The sequence below is a fragment of the Halichoerus grypus genome, chromosome 1 (genome assembly GCF_964656455.1).
Source record: "Halichoerus grypus chromosome 1, mHalGry1.hap1.1, whole genome shotgun sequence".
NCBI lineage: Eukaryota > Metazoa > Chordata > Mammalia > Carnivora > Phocidae > Halichoerus > Halichoerus grypus.
The window spans coordinates 178191158-178215409 of NC_135712.1; the positions used below are offsets into that span (position 1 = coordinate 178191158).

At 45.8% G+C, this 24252-nt stretch overlaps 1 protein-coding gene and 1 long non-coding RNA gene across 3 annotated transcripts in view; both read left to right on the plus strand.

Moving 5' to 3' along the window:
- Nucleotides 1–4602, plus strand: part of RYBP (RING1 and YY1 binding protein) — a 79471-nt gene extending 74869 nt beyond the window's left edge. The window contains exons 4-5 of the mRNA XM_036096521.2: nucleotides 84–182; nucleotides 571–4602. Of these exons, the coding sequence (XP_035952414.1) occupies nucleotides 84–182; nucleotides 571–823 (352 nt within the window). The 3' untranslated portion in view covers nucleotides 824–4602. The remainder of the gene's footprint in view (nucleotides 1–83; nucleotides 183–570) is intronic.
- Nucleotides 4603–9842: 5240 nt separating this feature from the next.
- LOC118538518 (uncharacterized) lies at nucleotides 9843–16611 on the plus strand. Of its 2 annotated transcripts, XR_013449203.1 has the most exons (3): nucleotides 9843–9965; nucleotides 10907–11403; nucleotides 15605–16611. It is a non-coding gene; the product is annotated as an uncharacterized LOC118538518 (long non-coding RNA). The 2 variants fall into 2 exon arrangements; XR_004918655.2 differs by lacking the exon at nucleotides 10907–11403.
- The last annotated feature ends 7641 nt before the right edge of the window (nucleotides 16612–24252 follow it).

Consider the following 24252-nt stretch of genomic DNA (forward strand, 5'->3'; position numbering starts at 1 on the left):
TAACTCAGCACACTGTATATTATTTTGCAGGTGAATCTAAGCTGTGTTTTTAAATGCCTTTTTTTTGTGTGTCCCCACCTTAGACCAAAGTCTGATATCCTGAAAGATCCTCCGAGCGAAGCAAACAGTATACAGTCTGCAAATGCTACAACAAAGACCAGTGAAACGAATCACACCTCAAGGTATTTGGAACTAGAATGAAATACAGCATTGATGCTCTGATTTACAATTGGTCCTAGTCAAGGACCCCAGGGCGGTTTTGTGCCTCTGGGTTTGCAGGCTGAGAACGGTGTTGGGGGGCGTGAGCTGGGTATGGGCTGTCAGCTTTGAAGACACACGTGTGTGTGTATGTGGGCTCTTTCTGTATCACTGGGGCCACAACATGAGAAAGATAAACTGATGATAATTTTGCATTGGTCCAAAGCTTTGTTTAATGGTGGTTTCTGTTGCTAAAGTAGTAAGCTTTGGTATGTGTGGTGGCAATTTATGAAGTCTCGTGTGTATTGATGAAGAAGACGCTTTGAATCCATAGCTTATTTAATCGGCTATTCCCCGGGGTGTTGCTTTCAGGCCCCGGCTGAAAAACGTGGACAGGAGCACCGCACAGCAGTTGGCAGTGACTGTGGGCAACGTCACCGTCATTATCACAGACTTTAAGGAAAAGACTCGCTCCTCCTCGACATCCTCATCCACAGTGACCTCCAGTGCAGGGTCGGAACAGCAGAACCAGAGCAGCTCGGGGTCGGAGAGCACAGACAAGGGCTCCTCCCGTTCCTCCACGCCAAAGGGCGACATGTCAGCAGTAAATGATGAATCTTTCTGAAATTGCACATGGAATTGTGAAAACTATGAATCAGGGTATGAAATTCAAATCCTCCACCTGCCCATGCTGCTTGCAAACCCCTGGAGAATCTTCTGTGGACATCGGCCTCTTAGTGAAGCTGCCAGGATAATTTCTGCTTGCCATGGGCATCTGGCCACCAAGGAATTTCGCACCCTGACGATTACTCTTGACACTTTTATGTATTCCATTGTTTTATATGATTTTCCTAACAATCATTTATAATTGGATGTGCTCCTGAATCTACTTTTTATAAAAAAAAAAAAAATCTGCTGTGCACAATTTTCCATGTACATTACAACTGGTTTTTGTTTTTGTTTTGTTGCGGGGGGGGGGGTTGGGAGGGGGAGGGAACTTTTATTTATTGTGTTCACAAACTCCATCCTTTCAGCATATCCTTTTAAGTTTAGTTCTTTCTTCCAGTTATACTATGTACTATCAGTTTTGATATAACTATATATATATAAATATAAAATTATATATAAAGGGTTATTTGAAACCAATCCATGGCAACGCTGGTGCTTGATACACTGTGAAGTGAATACAACATTGAACAGTTAACAGATCTGGGACAGTCCCTTCTATGAAAGTGCTGAAATTAAATTAAAGTCAGTCTTACATGAAGTCTGTTCCAACCCACGTGGGAACTTGACTCTCTCATCTGTCTAAAGAGTACTGGACGATAGAAAAATATATATTTTTTAAACAATGTGATCTCAAATTTAAAGACTGCTCCAGATAGCCTGCATTTGCAATGGAATAACTGACAAATCACAAATGGTTTAGTTGGGAGGGCTTTGATCGTTCAAAAGTAACTAAACTAGCTCCAGAATGCCAAGTATTCGTGTAAGTTCCGGTTACATGTTAACATTGCTGTTCTTATATAAGCACTCATGAAAATATGGTATTCTGTAACTCGAATTCCATCCATTTTCCAGACCTCTACTCATGACTGAGGTAAATATAAATTGTCTCTTAGTTTTAGGATTAAAACCGTCTAAACTGTATTTTTGGTCCATAAAAGAAGCAACTCCCTATTTCCACTTTGCACGTGACATTGCAGTCGTGGTTTTCGTAATTGAAATTGGTTTGCCTCGTGTCCCCTCCTTTTCCTTACCCTACCAATTTAGTTATGAGAATTCTTTCTCTTTCTTAAAATCTACTCTTGTTTGCTTTACTGAACAAAGGTTATCAACTGCACATCCAGTCCCGACATGGAGCTTTTCAGTGTTTGGAGACATTTCTCAATTCCCTGCTGTGGGAAGGAACTCAAGTGGTGAATGGTTTAAGCACTAGCAGCCAGAATTGCGGGGAAAGCTCATACTTCCTGCGAGCCTGTGATCTTTTTCTTTCTCATCATAAGGATAGCTTGAGCAAACTCTTTCAAGGTTTCTTTTCACTCATTTTTTACTGTCTTGCGAAAACAAAAAACAAAGACCACTAATAAGGATTCTACCCCCTCCTTATTTTTCAAATGTTTTGTTTTGCTTTGTTTGGATTTAGGGTCTCTCTTCTGTTTGACTCTTACATTCATATCCACACGGTTCATAGGCTTCAGAGTCATTTCAAGCATGGGAACTTGGTGTTACCTTCCTTTACTTTATCATACTGAAGGACTCACGGGAGGGCAGCCGATTTGTGATGAAGCACCACGTTTTTGGTGTGAAAAACCTGGTTTGCTTAAGAACAGAAGTACCTGTCTGTGGAGGCAACGAGTAAAAAAGAAACAATTAACAGCTTGATTTGAGTAGCCAACAGGAAAGGTTCCTTTCACATTTACATTAAAACTATTCTGTAGTCACTAATGCACCATAATTCAAATTCTGTTCTCAAAGGTATAGATGATAAAGCAGTGCCATTTGTTGCTGTGGTCCTATTCTCAAATGCATGGACAATTGTTCCCCTCTTTTTAAAAATAATGCTTGTATCTGGGATGCAAGCTATGCTATCTTTTTAAATACATTTTTAAAGTATTTATTAATGAACCAAAGGAAATCAGATGCTTTCTGTAAGCATCAGAATATATAATATAGTGATTTGACTATGAATTTTAAATCCACATTTTAATATTAGTGGGATATTGCAAAGACATTCCTTCTAAAGTTTTAATATTCCTTTTATTAAGGGTCTCAGGGAGGGTAAATTAGTCAGCCATATTTATTTTCCAGAGATGTAAGGAATTGCTACGTTTTTTAATTAACTTTTTAAAAAAATTTAAATGCCACCAAACTCCTGTGGGTTGCACTGCTTTTTGAACCAGTAAGTGTTGGTATGCACTTTGTTCAGAGACACTGTGTACTTGTTCAAAATTAGTTTCATGTAAAGTGATTGGACCCCTAGATTAGTGGAAAAAGCTGATTAACCAGCTACTCATAGGCTGCTAATTAATTCATTGCCAATGTCTTGGTTTTTCAGTTTTGCCTCCGTGATAAATCAATACATGAAAGAATGGGGAGGGGTGAAGGAAGGGAGGATTGCTTTAGAACAGGTGAGATGAAATTGGCATTTGGATAGAACTGCAGCTAGCAGTGGGACTTCTCTCAGCAGATGTTACCGCTCCAGTCCTCCAGCTGCTGTTGTGTCTTCTGTTGAGGTAGTGAGGTGGTGGGCACCTTAAACTTTTAGTTTCCGAAATTGATGACATCCCTCAGGCATGTATTCTGGAAATGGAATTCCTGTAACTTCTTGCATTTGCAGTTTGCCCTACAATTAGTAGGCAGCGTGTAAAAACACTAGTGTAGATTATAAAGATATATATTAAAAGAGGACCAGAAATACTTGGTATTCAGTGGCACAGTAAGCAGGTTATAAAAACAAAACAAAAAAAACAAAAGCACAGTGTTAACGCTTGCAAGTTTCCATTTGTTTTAATACCACACGATCTTTCACACTCGTGCGTGCGCACACACACACACACACAGAGCTTACCTGACTTGCTCTGCTTGAGTCATGCAGTTTTAAAAAAAGGTAAAGACGACACCCACAAAATATTTTAATCAAAACTTTTCAGTTTCAATCTGGATCTTTAAAAACATTGGCAGAAGCTTCTGTGAGTTTAGTTCCACTAAGATGTTCCACCTGCCTTATCAAGACCATTCTCAGTCTACTTTTTTAAGCTACCGTATCTTAAATTATTGAAAATTTATTAATTGCTGAATATATAATAACCTTTGCTTGTATGTAACCGAAAATGGTTTAAGAGCCAACATTTAGAGTATGACAATGGAGCTGAACAGTTTTTAATGCGCAAGCAGTTCTGTTCTTGTGTATGACTTGTAACCTTAATTTACTGTGTAAAGATGGTTACATTATTTCCTTAGCTTTGTTTGTTGGAGACAAATAGAGAATGCTTGTTAAGTATGTCCAAACATAATCTTATCTTGTGAATTTTTGTTAATGTATTATACGAGCTATATTTTTCATTTGCCCAGAAAGACAGCTTGTATAACGCTTTTGGAAGTTTCTGCTCTGTAACGTCTTTAGAGCTGACAGTCTGTTAGGTTTGTTTTTTTCTTCATGCTAAAGTGTCAGTTGGTGGTTTTGTGAACTGGTCAGAAATTCACAGGTCTTAAATGTTTTGGGAAAATTTATATTGGACACTGCTCTTTGTCTAGCAAATAAAAGATGTTAATATATTCCTGTTACTGGCATGTGCACGACTATGTTATTAGAAGCCACTTTATCATTTTCCTGCTTTAAATAGAAATGTCTATTTATGAATTCTGCTTGTAGTTTTTTCACAAATAAAATAGTAAAATTTACACGGAAATCTTTATTTTCTTGTGTATAGATTTTAGCCCTTAGGAAAATGGTTACTTATTGTACTTGGATTTTTAGCTTGTGGGATATTTCCAGTGGGAGCAGGAGGCTAAGGAGGACTCGAGTTGTTTATCAGAAGCGCAAGTTGATTTGGGTGTCTCGGGACATGTGTCTAAGCTGCAGCAGCAAGCACGATTGAACGAAAGAATGTCCAGATTGGGGAAGAAAACCAGCTAATGTGTGTAAGCTCATCCTTTGAGATCGATTGCAGTGATTTAAAGGAGATGATGGCTGACGACGGTTCAGTGGATGACTGAAAACCCTCAGAAGACACCCTGTTTCTGGCCACGTGCAGTTAGGTACCCTGTGACTCGGATGTCAGCGAAATGCAGCATCAGGCCTAAAAGCCACACAAACAGAGCTGGGGGCCTGCTGCCCAGAGGCCACGGCAGTCGCCGTAGCCTTCCAAAGAATATGGAAACCACTTGAAACACTTCAAGATCCACCCCCGATTACTCCTCTTTGTCCCGAGTTTGCACTTGAACTAGCACTGAAAGGAAGACCGTGTAAAATGGTGCGGGACGCCGAATTGGAAAATGGGCCTGTCCTGGTAAGAGGAAACAGCAAACTATGTTCTCCTTTGTCCCTTTTCCAGTACCGAGTCTTAACCCGAGTCTGACTCCTCAGAAGTCTCAGAAAGGATCTGGAAGGGTGGAAGGGTAGGGATCAGATGACGTCTCATGTTTCCCAGGGGCCAGTGTGGGTACAGACGGGCGATGGGCTGTACCCCTCACCCCTCACCCCTCAGCTTTCTTTGGTACCTAAGGAGTCCTGTGGGAGGGTCCCCACTGCTGGCGGCACTGGCTCCACCCTTTTGGGGAGGCTGGAAGCTGCCCCTCACCCTAGACAGAGGCATACATACAGCAAGAGAGGTTGGCCCTTTGAGTGAAAGGGCAAGGATGTCTCTTAGGGAAAGAGTATGGATCCTTTCTAGTCATGAGGACAAGAGGGGAGGCAAAGGCTCCTTCCCTCTTGCCCTCGGCTAAACCCCAGCGTTGACACAGGTCCGGACCCTCCACTGAGGAACGCCCTGGCTAGGGTGTGATACCGACATGGTAAGACACTGGCTAAAGTGGTCTTGGTTAAGGACAGGGTGATCTCTGAAGCTAGGAAGTGCCCAGGCTTCTGCTCTGCTTTCAGAGTCCCGTGACATGGCAAGCAGCCAGCCCCTGCCTGGGGCAGCGAAGGGAAGATGAGGGGTGTCAGGGAGGCCCTTGGTCTGTCTCGTCCCTGACCTCCCAGCAGTTCCGAAGAGTTACTCTGAAACCTTAAAGTCACAGCAAGGGGAGGTTCAGAACCATCTTTGTATTGGAATTAAAAACTTGATCAGGGTCCTGTCAAAGAAGCCAGGGTCTAACGTGGCCGCCCCTCATGGTGTGGGGAAGGCACAGCCTTCTCCCCAGCAGTCTGGGCTCTGTTACGGGCAATGGAAATGGACCACTGAAGACTGCAGGGAAGGCTCCCCGATGTTTCTAGAAAAGGTCATGGGACATGTCTGGAAAGATGAAGGCAGGGCTCAGGTCAGGGCAGACCCGAGAGTGGAAGTAGATAATCCAGGAGTTCTCTTCTGCCTGGGAAATCTGCCTTCTCTCCAGGCATTCATCACAAAGCTGCGACTGGGGGCTCGCTGTGGGCCGTCTGGTGACTAGGTATTTTCTGTAGTGCCAATTAACGGCTATGCTAAAACACAGCTAAGGGGGAGGACGAGTGTGTGGATTCAGACTGAAATGGGCCCACTCCTGCAGGTGCTTTTGACCTAGACCTGGCATACAAGAGACAGCCCCCATACCTGTCATGTGCCGGACACCATGCAGCAGTCACAGGACTCCTTTCTTTTTTTTTTTTTCAGCTGAATTCAGACTCCGAAACCTCAGCACAGCTCTGCGGGCTTCATGACCCCATGTTCCTGTGTGGTAAAACTCATTTGCCATTCCTGCCCTGGACCAAGCCCACCCACAGCAGTTGGAGAACCCTACAAGGCTGAATTTAATCAACACTTCAGTTGCGGGGCACTCCCTGGGGCCACTGGAATTCCAAACGGAAGGCCGGCTGGGAGGCTTGGAGGAGTGAGGAGAGAGGAAAACTAAATATCCAACGGCAGCTCTTCAGAAGGCTCAGCTTTCCTGTTCAAAATGGGAGAGGAGGAGAAGGCCGGTGCTCAGCCCTGTAGCTTTAAATGCCAGACCCAGAGGACTGCTGGCAGTGACGGGCGTCGCCGTGGAGGTCTGCCATGTAGGCCAGATGGGGACCGCCCAGGCTGTCACACCGGTTCTGCCAACCCCAGGGACTCTCAAATAACAAGGCAAAACACCAAACGGATGTGATTCCTGGAAGCAGCAAGATACACCCTTGGAGTCAGAACTGTAGAAGGCTCCCACCTCTACCTGCCTGGGTGACCTTGGGCAAGTCAGCCGCCTTAGGCTCATTTTCCTCATCTCTGAAACAAACCCTCCTCCTCTGCCCTGTTCTCTGCTCCCAGGGGCAAAGGGCCAGTGCCCTCGGGGTGGTCTCTGTCATGGTTTTAATACGGATAGGGAGCAACCTTCTTTTCAGAACATTCACTCGGATGCTTCACTGATGTCAACACTGGGAATGAGTGAGAAAGCTTTGCTCTTTTGTATTGTTTTTTCTTTTTATATTATATATACATATATATGTATACGTACGTGTGTGTGTGTGTGTGTATAATATATATATATATATATATATGTGTTTATCTGTTGCGTCCTGGCCAGCGCAGGTGGTTTGCAAGCCACGTGTAAATCGATCCAGTGGTATTTTTCACAGCTGCTTGGTGTTTCTTACCTACAGACACTGTTACAATGCATATGGCTTTCCTTCATTGAAAGTTTGATTTTTTTTTTTTTTTAAATGATGTCCCCTGCCCTGTTATTACCAAAAAAAGGGAAAGTTTCCAGTCAGTGGGAGAACTCGAGCCCTGCAGGGTGCCTGGCATCACCACACGGCAGGAGCGTAGTAAGGGTCAGTCGCGGGTCGCACATGTGTACCGTACCTGCTTCCGTGTAGGTGCGTACATACATGTGTATATGTGCACGCGCGTACTGACGGAGAGGGGGGTTTTCACGCAGGCATAAAGGTCACAAGCTCCTGGCACAGAGAAGTCTTTTGCAACAAACCACTAGATCAGCCACAAATACACTGGTGGAGAGTGAATTGTAGACGAGACCCGTTTTTCCAGCCTGAGTGATTCAGCCATCACAGAAGCCCCAGAAGCAGGAGAGCTCCGTGTCTGGGAGCAAGGCAGATACAGAAATTGTATTCACTGCCTCTTCACATTTCAAGGAATTTGTACCCGTTTGGAGAAGTCTCCAGTAGAGTCATCTCATTGGCTGGAATTATAACAATCTGCCAGAGTGGAAAATGTGTGAATGTGAGGCGTTCCCAAGAGGCCAGACCCTCTAATAAATTATACTGTAACGTTCCAAGCGACTCCCGCGTGCAGAGATCATTCTGACAATGCAGACGAAGGCAGCAGACAAATAGGCTAATAAGAGGGAGCATTGCAAGCACCTCCATTCATCTGGCAGCAATCAGCAGCCGCTGGTGGACAGATGGGCCAGCTCGCCGGTGTGGCCGGCAAGAGGTGGGGACCACTGTGGTGGCCGCTGGGCAGAGGTGGGCGCCGACAACTGGCTGGGCTCACTGCTCTTCTGTAGAAGCCCCTAAATCCCTAGCGGGAGCTTATGCCTCAGTGGCACTGAGTGAACTGGGAATGGTGGGTCCTGGGAACGACAGTTGCCTGGAACCATTTTTTATGTTCCCAGCTCGATGACAAGTCCTCATTTCATCCTGACTCTAAATCCATTCTACTCTACGTGGAGGGGCATCACCTCAGCGAAATTTATTTAAGCAGCAAGAACAGCACACTTTCTTGGTACTGATTTTAGTGCCTGACTAGCTCACTGAATCCTCACAGAAACACTATGGAATAGAGTCAGGGCGGGCGAATTATAGCCCGTGGGCCAAATCCTTCCCCACTGCCTGTTTCTGTACAGCCCATGAGCTAAGGATGGATTTTACGTTTTTAAACGGTTGAAAAAAAATGTTAAAGAATCATATTTGTGATGTAAAAATTATATGAAACTCAAATTTCAGTGTCTATCAATAAAGTTTTATTGGAACACAGCCTCACCCATTCGTTCATGTATTGTCTATGGCTGCTTTCCTGCTACGAAGGCAGAGTGGAGCTGCTGCAGTGGAGACCGTTTGGCCCCCAGAGCCTACGATATTTATTACCTGGCCCCTTAGAGAAAAAAAGGTACTGCTCCCTGGAATACCCTCCCATCTTCCACGTTCTATGAGGTAAGCGCTGACATGGCCCTCAGAGTCCAGAAGGGTTCCTGGCAGAGTGGGCTGGATAAATGTTGTGGAATGAAGGCATTGCTCCCTGCCCGTTTTACAAATGAGGGAACTGGAGTGCAGAAATTATAAGGAACTTGCCCAAGGCCCCCCGGCTAGTAAGTGGAGGAATTGGGATTGGAACCAAGGCTGTCTAATCCGGAGTCCTGGCTTTTGGGCAGCTTCCTCCAAAGTATGTTCCTTGAACACAAGTTAGGCCAGATGCCTAGCTGCGGCCAAATAAATTTGGTTGAAATCCTGTTTAGTATAGAAGTCCTCTTGGAGTTTCACGGTGATCATTAGCATATCAAAGGCTCTGAGAAGTCCTGCAGGAAAGAAACCCATTTCACTTCCTTTAATAAAGTGTTTTTAAAACTGACTCCACCAACTAATATAACTCTGGGGGGAGCATTTGTGCAAAGACTTGTAGTTAAGACTTACTGGGTTACAGAGGTGGCCTGTGGCCGTGAGAAAAATTATTGAGCCTCTCTGAACCTGTTTTATTTTTTCTCTGTAAAATGGTGACTTAGTGATTTAGTGAGCTGCTAAGTTCCTGGGTCCTGGTAGATAACTACAAAATGTCAGTTTCCTGCTCGCAAGGTAACTCGGGTGTCCTGCACACTTGCCATTTCCTGCCTTTGAGGCACGCGTGGATCCACAGTCGCTTTCCAGAGGGAAAGTGCCTATTAGTTAGGAGGATCCGACCACCCAGGGCTATAAGGCCGAACCCCCAGCCCCGGAGAGGGAAGATCTGCCATCCTAACTGCGGACAGGAGAGCACCCCGCCCCCTGGCGTGGGCGTGGCCAGCAGCGTGGCCCCGCCTCCGTCCCTTTCTGCGGACGTCTAACGGTGTGCTCGGCAATCCGCTCTCATCTTAGTCACCCTCCTGCTTAAGTGAGTCCGTCTTGACTCCCTGGACGCTGGAGCCTTTCTTCCTGACAGCAGGTGAGGCACTGGCCGCCTCTTGACGTGACCATGCCCTTCAGTGCCTGCGGAAGTCCCCGCCGCCCGCAAGCCACACATCTGAAGAGTTTGCTTAATAGAGTCAGCGGCGCGGTCGAGGGGGGTCGGGGCTCCGGCCGGCGTGGGGCGGGGGGTGCTGCTGCCCCCGGGGCCCAGCCGCCCTTCCCTCACCGGGCAGGGGATGGGGTGCGGGCCGGGGAGGAAAGGGGCAGGCTACCGGCCGGGCAGGAGCGGCTGGGCCACAGTGTCCTTACCGAAACACGGAAGAATGAAACCCAAGGCCTGGAAGACCTGTCGCGTGCCCGCCCTTGTACCCTCCTTTCTGCCCGCCGTCGTGTCCCCTGCAAAGCGGGAGGGGCCCTGCAGCCTAGTCGGGCAGGGGCAGGAGGAGGGGTGGGGGTCTGTCCGGCCGAGCGGGGTTCCTGGCCCTGCAGTGGGCAGTCGGAGCCAGAGGCCCTCTCCCTCCCTGGAGTCCTCCCCACATGGAAGCTTCTGGCTTCGCCTTCCCAGCTCTCTTGGAGAACAGGCCCTTCCGGTGCAGGGCCAGGGGTGCAGATGGGGCGTGCGTGCCAAGACGCAGCAGGCCCTGTGCCGAGAGCCCAGATGGGGGCCAGCCCTCCTCCCCTCCCCCCGACCCTTGCCTCAAAGGGCTTAACCTTTTTATTTTTTTAAGATTTTTATTTATTTATTTGAGAGAGAGAGAGAATGAGAGAATGAGTGGGAGGAGGGGCAGAGGGAGAAGCAGAGTCCCGGCAGAGCAGGGAGCCTGATGTGGGGCTCCATCCCAGGACCCCAGGATCATGACCTGAGCCAAAAGCAACATAAGAACATAACACACTGAGCCACCCAGGTGCCCAGGGCTTAACTTTTTATTTCCCGAGTTTTGTATGCCTCTGCTTGACTGTTTTCTCTTACTTTGTCAGATGTCAGCATATTTCGCCTCACTCTGCCCACTCTAAGAGTTTGCCTGCAAGGAGTCCACCCCGGAGATGAAAGTCCGACCGACCTCCCGTTAAACAACCATCACAGACTGTACAAGAACATGACCGTCCTTACACCTTGGCAGCCTTTGCCCGGTGTTGCCAAGTGCCCAGCCAGACTGAAATCAGTCTGATTAGAAGGGCCATATTTGAATATAAAAACAAGGACATCTTCCAGTTATGCAGTAGAGACTCTTAATGTCCTCCAGTGATGGGAGGGAGGCAAGCATGCTTTAATTTTGCCTGATTCCTCGGGCTTCCGGCTTGGAACTTTAAGGTGATGGCTGGAACTCCATCAGTCACCATGGATCATGAGGTCATCTTAAGGATGGAAGCTACATAGTAAGGATTAAAAGAGCTGAAAGATAGAGCCTGGGTCCCAGATGACTCCATGGAGCCATCATCCTAGGGTGCCCTGCCTAGTTCCTGACCCCTTATAGGTGAGACGTAAACTTCTTTTATTTAAACCCCTATGTATTAGTTCAGGCTCTCCAGAGAAAAAGAACCAGTAGGAGATATATATATCTCAGGTCAAGAAGGATCCAGACAATTTTGGCATGACTCTCACTTCCTATGGATGACTTTCTCCCTGAAGAACAAGGAATGTGTATTAGGCAGAAAATGTGGTGGCCACATGAGTTAATGGGCAGCAGTGGGGCAGCTTCAAGCTGCAGAAATCCCCACCCGAATGAGGCAGCTCAGGCTGTGTTCTGCCGCTGTAACAAATCACCTCAAATCTGCAAAGCTCACAAAAGCAAAGGTTTGTTTCTCACCCGGGCTACGAGTCTCTCCCAGCTCCACTTCCTGTCCTCTTTACTCTGGAACCCAGGCTTGCTCTGGGATATTATTTTCTGTCTTGAAGCAGAAGGGATAGCAAAACATGCCTGGCCCCTTCCGGCCTCTGCTTAGAGGTGACACATGTCACTTCCCCTCACATTTTATTAGCCAAAGAATCACACGACCACACGGGATAGGGATGTATAATCATCCTCCAGGCTGGGTGCCACGGGGTGGGGCAGCAAATATTTTGAGCATTAACTAGTCTACCACACCATTTTGCTGGACTATAAGAATATAAACAGAAATTGACCAAGAATTAGAAAGAACCAACTCCAACTTCACTTTCTCCGTTCCAATCCCTTCACCCTCCCGTATCCAAGGAGAGATTCTGAGCAGAAAAAAACCTGTTTCCCGTTCTGGCTGACTTGTTAACAATGGGGGAGAAATGAAGCCAGGTGGAGGCATGTGGAACTCTGGGAGAGCCAGGCTGAAGATTAATACCAACCCACATTCCCAGTCACCTTTTTGCCTCTAGTCTGATTCCTCTAAAGTGAAAACTGGGAAATGTTCCTGAAGTGGGGGAATTCTGTGGTCTGAGGTTTTGGGTTTGGAAGAGATGAAATTTCAGTTACATATTTAATTGCTTCTGCTCTGGAAGGTCTTTGTGTGAGTCTGGTCCGTCTCTGGCGCCCTTGAGGCCCCAAGTCTCCTGTGTGATCCAAAGGCAGGACTCATAAGAAGCATATGTGTTCCAAACTCCAGCATTAGCCCATCTCTTTATGCCCTCAATCCTGGCCTTTATATCAGGACACTTTAACATATAGTGGATTCTCCCTAGATATACCCTACTCCACATGCCCGTAGTCTAAAGAATCTCCTGGATCAACAGGTCATATTAAGTGTTATGGATTGAATTGTGTTCCCCCAAATTCTTATGCTGAAGCCCTAACTTCCAATGTGACCTATTTGGAGATAGGGCATTTAAAGACATATGTAAAATTTAAGTGAGGTCGTCAGAGTGGGGTTCCTTAAGGAGACTGGTGTCCTAATAAGAAGAGGTAGAGGCAGTAGCGACCTGTCTGTCTCACCACACACAGAGAGAAGGCCATGTGAGGATGTAAGAAGGCAGCTGTCTACAAGTCAAGGAGAGAGGCCTCACCAGAGACCATCCCTGCTGGTGTCTTGGTCTTAGACTTCTGGCCTTCAGAACTGTGAAAAAATAAGTATCTGTTCTTCAAGCCACCCTTAAAGTGGAATTTCATTATGCAGCCCTAGCTGACTAATACATTAAGAGTAACAGCAACCCCGGGGCGCCTGGGTGGCTCAGTTGGTTAAGCGACTGCCTTCGGCTCAGGTCATGATCCTGGACTCCCGGGATCGAGTCCCGCATCGGGCTCCCTGCTCAGCAGGGAGTCTGCTTCTCCCTCTGACCCTATCCCCTCTTGTGTTCCCTCTCTCATTCTCTCTCTCTCGCTCTCAAATAAATAAATAAATAAAAATCTTTAAAAAAAAAAAAAGAAAAAAAAGAGTAACAGCAACCCCAACTTCCAGTCCTGCTTCCCTCGTCTTCCATTTCCCTTTTTTTTTTTTAAGATTTTATGTATTCATTTGATAGAGAGAGAGCAAGAGCACAAGCAGGGGGAGTGGCAGGCAGAGGGAGAGGGAGAAGCAGTCTCCCCGCTGAGCAGGGATCCCGACATGGGGCTCGATCCCAGCACCCTGGGATCATGACCTGAGCCGAAGGCAGATGCTTAACCGACTGAGCCACCCAGGCGTCCCTCCATTTCCCCTTCTTCAGTGGAAACTCTTTTTTCTCCTTATCACTATTTCTTTGGTACTTCTTTCTGTATGTCATAAGAATCATGCCCAGTGGGCTCCTTCCTGTGTTTTCCATCTTACCTGTTACCTCTTGACTTCTGTTATGGGAGGCGAGGTTTTAGCTCTCTTTCCTTCTGCCCATTTTTAGTCTACAAATGTAGACTTCTCCCTGACCCCTGCCCCACTCTCTGTATTATTATATTTGATTAGATCAATATTAGTATTTATATTATTTTGACTATATAAGTCTACAGCACGGTGGAGTTTTATGGTAAAACTATGATTATTTTGTCTTTCTTTTGGTTTGTTTTCTGGAGTGATTATTTTTGTTTGCTTTCTTATTTCTCTACACATTTATCACCAACTCAAAAACAAACATCCCCAGGCTTAGTCAGGGCCCTGGTCAGACAGAGCATGTCACTGACCCATGGGCTTTCAATCCAAGGGCTATCCATGAAAGGTCTATTAAGAGAGGTGTGGACAAGGATGGAGAGGCACCCCCAGACTTTAGCAACGGGGGGAAACCATTACCGGTGCCAGGCATGAAGAGCAAAGGGGGGAGATAGGATTACTGGAGCCCAGTGGATTTGGGGCTGTGGAGGAGGGGCAGCCTTGCAGGATTTGTGGTCAGAGAAGGATAGATAATGTAGCCGCTGCCAAGATGGTGGCATCAAGCAGGCAGAGAGGGGCATGAAAGACACTTGACCTCCCTTGCTTCATCCACTCTCATCTCCTGCCAGTGTTACTCATTAGCCAACCCAACAGGAAGCCAAGGGTGAGGGAGCCCAGAGTTGCAATCCACAGAGACAGCCTCCTGGAAGCTGCTGGTCAGAAAAGGGGAGGAAATGCCGAGGGTCGGGTGAAACTAAAGGCTAATTGGCACTCTAACTGGCCTGTCCTCTCATTTTTTGCCAACAGGTCCATTGGTTTCAGGTGTCCTAGTGTAGCGCCTTGGAGACATCTCTCCTAGAGTCTCCTGACCTGTCTCCATCCAGGGTCTCACAGTGGGACCTCCCTTGACCATCATCCTGGCATGTCCTTCCTTCTCTTCTCCACTGTATCTCCTGTTTCCTGTCATCCCAGTCTTCCTCTTTCTTGCTTTACCCCCTCATTTTAGTGGAGCTCATCTTCCAGTAGTTTCCTGAGAAAGGATGTGCGTGTGAGAGCTTTATTCTTTGAGACCTTGCAAGACCAACAATGTCTTTACTCTTCCTTCATACCCACCTGCTACAATCCAATCTTGGAAGTCATTTTTCTTCCTCACATCTGGTGACGCTGATGAGAAGCCTAAAGCCCTCTGGTTCCCGATCCTTTGTGTGAGACATATTTTTTTCTCTCTGGACATTTAAAGAAGCTTACCTGGGGGTGCCTGGCTGGTTCAGTCAGTTGAGCATGTAACTCTTGGTCTCAGGGATGTGAGTTTGAGCATTGGGTGCAGAGATTACTTAAAAATAAAACCTTAGGGGTGCCTGGGTGGCTGAGTTGTTTAAATGTCTGACTCTTGATTTCAGCTCAGGTCATGATCTCAGGGTCGTGGGATTGAGCCCCACATTGGGCTCAGTGGGGAGTCTGCTTGGTATTCTCTCCCTCTCTCTCTGAAGTTCTTCTGTGTCCCCAGTACAATGACACTTCATGACTATGCTCTTTGGTGTGGGTCTATTTTCACAACTGTGCTGAATGCCCTGTGGGTGCTTTCAATCCCCAAATTCAAGTCATTCAGTGTTGGGAAACTCCCTTGAACTATTTCACTGATGATTTCATTTTCTCTTTTTCTTTCTGGAACTTCTGTTATCCAGATATTGTAGCTCCTCTGATTTTCTTGTGATTTCTGTTTTGTGTTCTTTTTAGGCTTTTGTTCTTCTTAGAAAGAAATGACCTCATGTTATGGGCTGAATTGTGTCCCCCAAAGATGCTGAAGTCTTAACCCCCAGTGTCTGTGAATGTGACCTTATTTGGAAATAAGGTCTTCGCAGAGGTAATCAAGTGAAACTGAAGTCATATAGGGTAGGTCCTAATCCAGTATGACTGGTGTCATTATTGCAGGGGCAGTTTGGACACAGAGGTGGACATGCACACAAGGAGAACGCCGGGTGAAAATGAAGACAGAGATTGATGTCTGTACAAGCTGCAGGACACCAAGAACTGCCAACAAGCCACCGGAAGTGAGGAGAGAGGCAAGGAACAGATTGTCCTGGTAGGGTCCTCACAAAGAACTAATCTCTGCTGATACCTTGATTTTGGATTTCTGGCCTCCAGAACTGTGAGACAGTAAATCTCTGTTGCTTTAAGCATCCCAGGTTGTGGAACTTGGTTAGAGCAGCCCCAGAAAACTGATACACCTCATCTTTGCTTTCCATTTCTTCTATTAATTCTCCATTTCTTCTGTCATGTTTCCAGTTTCCAAGAGCCATTTTTTTGTTGTTGTTCTGTACATTTCCTTTTTGTCATTTCCACCTCTTATTTCATGCCTGCCATATACTTTCTCATCTGAGAAAATTAATGATGATTTAAAGCTTTCTTTTCTCAGACTAGTCTGCTGTTGTTAAGTTCCTTGTTTTATATCCTGGTAAAGGCTCTTCTCAGGTGTCTCTAAATCTCCTATGTAAGAGAGGAGGGCTAAGAGTCTAAAAACACCAAGCCAAGAATAGAGCTTGCTAAGTATAGAGGGATGTGGCGGAACTCTTTTTTTGGGGAACCCCGAGTGTAAATGTCTTTAGGTCTTTCCAGTTTGCGTTCGTCAGACCCTTCCAAATTCCTGCCTGGAGGTAGAGACCTACAGGGAGCAATCTAGAACCTCAACCTTCATCATGGACAGTCACACATCCTCTGCCTCACACTCTCCGGGAAATAAACCTCCTTTCTAGAGGGGAGCGAGGAGGGGTGGGTCCCCTGCATCCTGGAGTGAGGGGTGAGCCCAGGGAGCAGATGTGGGAAGCCATCTACTTGTTTTTTTTACTGGCTTTTAACCAATCCTCCTTATTTGGTCCTCCCCACCCTTCACCTCCACTTCTAGAATTACATGAGCAATAAATTCCTGACTTTCTGGCGGATTTGGTTGGTTGTTGGTTTTTTCAACTTGGCTTAGATTTGGCTTTCTGCAGGCAGTGGCTATCTACCCATCTATTTTCCAGCTTAAAATATTTTCTTCATTCTTTCAGACCTGTGGTTTTTTTGCAAAACAAAACAAAACAAAACAAAAAACTTTTACTCTAGTTTAAATGGTGTTCCAAGAGGGAACAAAATGATATGTGTGTTCAACGCTCTGTCTTTATCTGAAAGTCTCGAGGTCTCTTTTTAAAACTAATTTTCACCTTTGTGATATAAAAACACTCAACAAACTAGGAATAGAAGAGAACCTCCTCAAACTGATGAAAGGCATCTATGAAAAACCCACATCGTACTACCTGGTGAAAGACTAAATACTTTCCCCCTTAGATCAGGAGCAAGACAAAGATGTCTGTTTTTACCACTTTTATTCAACATTGTACTAAAATTTCTAGCTAGGATAATTAGGCAAAAAAATGAGATAAAAGGCACCCAAATTGGAAATAAATAAGTATAATTCTCTTTATTTGCAGCTGGCATGATCTTACTTATAGAAAATTCTAAGGCAACCACTAAAAAGCTATTACAGCTAAGTTCAGCAAGACTGCAGGATAAAAGAACAATATTAAAAACCAACTGTATTTCTATATACCAACAATGAACAATCTGAAAATAAAATGAAGAAAATTCCATTTTACAATAGCATTAAAAAGAATAAAATACTTAGAAAGAATACTTTTAACAAAAGAAATGCAAAACCTATACTCTGGAAACTATAAAATATTGTTGAAAGAGACAAAAGAAGACCTAAATAAATGGAAAGACATCCCATGTTCATGGATCAGAAACTTAATATTGTTAAAATGGTAATACTCCCCCATGATCTACAGACACAATGCAATCCTATTAAAATCCCAGTTGGCTTCTTTGCAGAAATTGATAAGCTGATCCTAAAATTCACATAGAAATGCAAAGGATCCAGAATAGTCCAATCTTCAAAAAAAAAAAAAAAAATTAAAGACTCACACATCTTATACTAAAAACTTATTACAAGGCAACAATAATCATGATATTGTGATAAGACATATAGATCAATGGAATATAATTGAGAGTCCAGAAATACAGTCAGTTGATTTTTGACAAGTGTGTCAAAAACAATTGAACAGAGAAAGACTAGTCTTTTTGACAAATGCTGCTGGGATAACTGGATGTCCATATACAAAAGAATGAAGCTGGACACCCTAACTTTTTACACAATTAATTCAAAATGGATTAAAGACCTAAATGTAAGAGCTAAAACTATAAAACTCTTAGAAGAAAACACAGGAATAAATCTTCATGACCTTGGATCAGGCAAAGATTTCTTACATATGATGTCAAAAGCACAAGCGATCAAAGAAACAATGATAAATTGGATTCCATAAAAATTAAGACCTTTCATTCTTCAGAGAACACCATCAAAAAGTGAAAAGACAACTCATAGAATGGGAGAAAATATTTGCAAATCATATATTTGGTAAGGGACTTTATAGAATGTATAAATATCTCTTACAACTCAATCGTAAAAAGACAACATAATTAAAAATTGGGCAAAGGATCTGAATAGATGTTTCTCCAATATACATATACAAATGGCCAATAAGGACATGAATAGATGCTCAACATCATTAACCATGAGAGAAATGCAAATCAAAATCATGGTGAGATACACCACTTAGGATGGCTATAAGAAAAAAGATGGATAATAAAAAGTGTTGGTGAGGATGTGGAGAAATTTGAACCCTCATACATTGTTGGTGAGAATGTAAAATGGTATATATAGCCACTTTGGAGAATAGTCTGAAAGTTTTTCAAAAGGTTACACATAGAGTTACCATACTGCCCAGCAATTCCTGGTATATGCCAAAAAATGAAAACAGGAAAACATGTACACACAATTATTTAGAATAGCCAAAAAGTAAAACAAACAGATAAAAAAAACCCACCAAATATCCATCAACTGATGACCGGGTAAATAAAATGCAATATATCCATAGAATTTGCAGTGTTGGCAATAAAAAGAAACAAAGTACTGATCCATACTATGACATGGATGAACCTTGAAAACATTATTCTGAGTGAAAGGAGCCAGACACGGATTTCATATATTGTATGATTCTACTGATATGAAATGTCTAGAACTGGCAAATTTATAGGACATGCAAAGTGACTGCTAAAGGGTACAGGGTTTCTTTTGGGGTGATAAAATGTTCTGAAGTTGATTTTGGTGATGCTTGCATAACTCTGTGAGTTGTACATTTTAATGTTTGAATTGTATAACATGGGAATTATATATAAATAAAATTGCTGTTAAAAAAACACCAAATTTAGGGGTGCCTGGGTGGCTCAGTCAGTAGAGTATGTGACTCTTGATCTCGTGGTCATCAGTTCAAGCCCCACATTGGGGATAGAGATTACTTTAAAAAAAACCCAAAACACCAATTTTAACTGTCCTGGCATCTGCATTTCTACTCTGACCCTTGATGTGAATTTTGGAAGTAGTTGGGCTATGCATTACAAATCAGCATAATGATGGGGCACCTGGGTGGCTCAGTCAATTAAGCATCCAACTCTTGATTTCAGCTCAGGTCATGATCTCAGGGTCCTGAGATCAAGCCCCACAGAGGGCTCCACGCTCAGGGTGAGCCTGCTTGAGATTCTCTCTTCCTCTCCCTCTGCCCCTCCCTCTCCCCGCTCGCACTCTCTGCTCTCTAAAATCAATCAGTCAATCAATCAGTCTTTAAAAAAACAAATCAGCATAATGACACTATGGATTTGGATAGAGGTAGTCAGGGTCATGGACAGTGGGTCAGGCAGACCTGAGGGGGACTCAGGCACACCTGTCACTTATTAGCTATGTAGTCTTGGAAGAGTGACTCAACCTCTTCCAACCTCAGTTTCATAGTCTGTGAAATAAGATTAACAATAGAAGCAGAAGAACGATTTTATGTTCATAGTCAGAACCCTGTTAAATCTACTAGAGAAAATTCTTTGAGATGCTTCTTGCCTGTCTTCTACCCAGGCAGAATGTATTGGAGGGATGTATGAAGCAGGACTGCTTTGGTTGCAAGAGACAGACAACAAAACACAGTAGCTTAAGCAAACAAAGGGAATGAATTGGTTTGTGATGCTGGGAAATCCAGGAGTAGCTTCAGGCATGGCTAGATCCAGGGCCTTAACAGATGACATCTCTCCCTCTTTCCTTTGCTCACTCTATGTTAGCCCTTAAGAGTGAAGACTCTGGAGCCAGATTGCCTGGATTTGAATCTCACTTGTTCTATGACCTTGGGCAGGTTACTTAACCTTCCTATGCCTCAGTTTCCTCATCTGTGATAAGAGTACTGATATCAGAGGAAAGTTGTGGGGATTCAGGGAGGTAATATATGTCATGTGTTTAGAACAGTGCTTGCCAGAGTCAGTACTATGTAAGTATCTGACTATTATTATTATTATCATTGTGATTTGTTCTGTGGTTCATCTGCAGCCAGGAGCACTCCATCAGGTAAGAACATTGGTTCTGGAAGCTTAGGTGTATATCCCTATAGGGCAGAATAAATCTTTTTTTCTTTTCTTTTCTTTTTTTTTTAAAGATTTTATTTATTTATTTGACAGAGAGAGATGCAGCGAGGGAGGGAACACAAGCAGGGGGAGTGGGAGAGGGCGAAGCAGGCTTCCCGCCAAGCAGGGAGCCCGATGTGCGGCTCAATCCCAGGACTCTGGGATCATGACCTGAGCCGAAGGCAGACGCTTAATGACTTAGCCACCCAGGCGCCCCTTTTTTTTTCTTTTAAAGAGGAGGACTATCTTTACACACTAGCTCTAAGTCCCAGGGAATTTGGGTCACGTGCCCATCCCTGACCCGAACAGAGGGATGCAGTCCTCTGATGGGCCCAGCCATGATACCCAGGGGCTGGGTACAATAATGATTGCCTGGTGAGACCCCATGGACACATATGGAGTTGAAGAGACTAGAAGAAGCAAAAAGTGGCCAGGCGGACCAAAACCAGCCTTGCCCACACCTGCTATTTCTTTCAGACATGCCTGGAGAGAACAGAAGCCTTCTGGGAAGGCTGCAATGGGGCCATGGCAAGCAGGGAAGTTCATGGCACAGCTAATGGTGGGGAAGGGGCTCAGCCTTGGTGCTGGGGCCCTCCTCTGTGCCATGCCCCTGTAGTTATCATTAGAAAAACGAGGCCTCTCAGGCTTCCTTGAGGCTGAGGAATGCCATGTGGTATGCATTACCCGCCAAGTAATAGACCATTTACCTTCCCCAGCGCTGGGAGCAAACAGATCTAATTGGCGTAGCCACTGGAATATTGTATGTCTCTCATTGTGGTCCCAGAACTTGAGACCCTCTTACTTTTGCAACCAGGACAACATGTTGAAAAGACGGTGGTCTTCAATCTAAATGGAAAAAGCAACAAAACCACATTTTAGATGGTTTGGGATGGTTTGAAGTGGTTTCTGGTTAGTCCCAGCTCCATCAGGCCATCTGAGAGGTTTGCTGCGTCTGGGGGCCGCTAGAAGGAGGAAGTGACTTCTCGAAGCCAGCCTGAGTCTGCATTCCCAAATATGGAGTTCAAGGACTCATCTTGGAGAAAATGAAACAGAAGCTTCCAACAAAGGGTTCTTAGAAGTCGGTTTGTAATTAACCTTTCCGTGTAACATGAGATTTCTGAATTAAATGGAGGGGAAAAAAATAGATTCCATTTTTACAATTAACAGATACTTGTAAACGGCAGTTCCGATGTGCTTTACAGAGCATTGATGACCATATGCTGGGGATCTTAGTCGACAGACATGCCCAAACGAATCCAATCTACCTCTTCTTTTTAATTCAGGCTTTCTCCTATGCTTGACAAACTAGCCAGCCGGGCCTCGTCGGGCTCTGCACGGGACCGCTGCCCAGCCTCTCGAGCCCGGGGCACCAGCGCCACAGGGAGGCCCTGGCTTCATCACCTGCCCTCATTTAATCTGTGACCTCGAGGACGCGTCTCCAAACCGTAATTGAATTCCCATTTGATGTGCTTGACCTCAGCTTCCCACAGAGCCAATTCCCGGTGGACAGAGTGTGGCCCAGGCTGGGGAAGCTGCCGTGCTTGCCCCCTGCGCCCCCTCCGGCCGCTGGACAAAATCTCGTTTGGCCCACCGGGCTTGAAAAATGTGTCTGCACTGTGAATGCCTTCAGAGGTGCCTTAGTCGGCTGGGGCTGTGGTATGTAACCAAGTACCCCAGGCTGGGGGGCTTCAAGGACAGCAGTGTATGGTTTCACACTTGGGGGACTAGAGGTCCAAGATCAAGGTGTTGGCAGGGATCCTTCTGAGGGCTGTGGGGAAGGATCTGTCCCAGGGCCCCTTTCCTGGGCCATTTTCTCTCCGTGTGCCTGCACCTCGTGACCACATTTCCTCTCTCTTTTTCTTTCTTTCTTTTTTTTTTTTTAAGATTTTATTTATTTATTTGAGAGAGAGGGCGGGGGCGGGGGGGAGGGTCAGGAGAAGCAGGGAGCCCAATGCAGGGCTCGATCCTGGGACCCTGGGATCATGACCTGAGCCGAAGGCAGCCGCTTGACTGACTGAGCCACCCAGGTGCCCCAACACGTTTCCTCTCTTTATAAGGACACCGGTCACATGGGATTAGGGTCCACACTAACACTCTCATCTTAACATAATCTGCGAAGACCCTATCTCCTCGTAAGATCACATTCTGAGGTGCTGGGAGTGAGGACTTCAGCACAGGAATTTCGAGGGAAGACAACTCAACCTATAATAGACGCCATGAGGCCGCATTTCGCCACGGCCTCTTTTATTCACTCCTGCCTGACGCTGGGTGCCTTTCACAAATTCTATTTCCTCCTGGCCTTTTGGATTGTGGCTCTGCCCCTGTTAGTCCATTCCTTCATTGATTCCTTCATGTATTCAATCAACAAACATAATAGTACCTACATTGCAAGATTGCTGAGAAAATGAGATAACGTATTTGCATTTCTAGCTTAACGTCTGGCATATGATAGGTATTCAACTGCGTTTATTCAACCATTCATTTACCGATATTTATCAAGCACCACTAAATGCCAGGAGCAGGGCTGGGCTGCGCGTGCAAAGCCAGGCAGTGTCTCTGGCCCTGGAGTGTAAAGCGCGGGAGAGGAGGCAGACCGGCTCCAGGAGCCCCAGCAGAAGAGTCGAACAACTGTGGTGCGTACTCTGCTAAGCCGGGGGCAGGAGTCTGGTGAACACGGGGCTAGAGCGGAAAGAGAGGGGGCAGGAAGGCACACGGTGGGCTCCTGGGGGCAGGCCTAGAGGAAGGCAATGAGCTTCCCCAGAGCGTGGGGACGATGCTGGGGAAGCTTCTCAGCAGAGGGAGGTACAATCAGAGCGGAGCTGCAGGGATGAGGTTGGAGTGAGGTGAGAAGGGGAGGGTCCCTGGGAAGCAGCGGGGGGGGGGGGAGGGGGGGGAGCTTGGCCTGGGCGGGGGATGGGCAGAAGTGGTTGGTGGTTGGCTTCAGGAGATTCAGGGGAGACTTGGCAGGCTGGCGGGGGGATGGGTTGGCGGGAGGGGGTGGGGAGGTACCAAGGATACACTGCTTATAGACCTGGCGGTGTGGGGTGGGGTGGCTTCCCGCTGAGAAAAACAAGAGGGTCTGGTTTGCAGGGACATGCTGAATTTGAGGCAGAGGAATCTGGACTTGCTAAAGCCTGAAGAGTTACTGTCAACCATTTATTCATTCATTCCACAAATATTTGTGAAGCACTTGTGCACGGCGAGTAGAGTGTTGGATGTCGGGGATGCCCCCCGAAACAATTCAGAGTGCCTTACGCAGAGGACAGTCTAACGGGGAGATGGACAAGCAAGCACATGAGCGTGCGGGTGATCTCCCTGCGGACGATGACCCCGAGACAGGGCCGTGTGAGGTGAAAGGGAGCCATGGGCGCTACCTAAGTTGGAGGGGAAAGGAAAAGGCCTCTCTGAAGAGGTGACAAATGAGCTGAAGCCTGAAGGGGAGAGTGAGCCAGATACCAATAGGAAAGAGCTTGGGGAAAAACATCCCAGGTGGAGGGCACAGCATGTGCAAAGGCCCGGACGAGAGGAAGGTTCAGGATGAGGGAGTGAGAACCAGGAGCCAAGTCAGGCACAGACTGAGAGGCTAAAGGAATGCATTCACGGGGTGCCTTGGTGGCTCAGTCATTAAGTGTCTGCCTTCTGAGTCTGTGTCCTAGGATCGAGCCCCTGCTCCATGGGAGGCCTGCTTCTCCCTCTCCCACTCCCCCTGCTTGTGTTCCCTCTCTTGCTGTCTGTCAAATAAATAAATAAAATCTTAAAAAAAAAGGAACGCATTCACATTTTCCAGGAGTCTGCGAAAAGCCATTCAAGGGGGCTTTAAGCAAGGGAGTGCCAAGTTTGAAAAAAAACCACCCTGGAATTCTAGGGACTCTGCCCGTATATCCCTCCCTTTTGCTTAACTTGGTTTGAATTGAGTTTTTGTCACTTGGATCCCAAGGGTCTCGATTAACGCATTTGGGAAGAAAAACTTTTCTGGGGGGCATGTGTTGAGATCCAAGAATCACACAGAATGTCGGAGCTGGATGGGGCCTCAGGGATGAGCCAGGTCA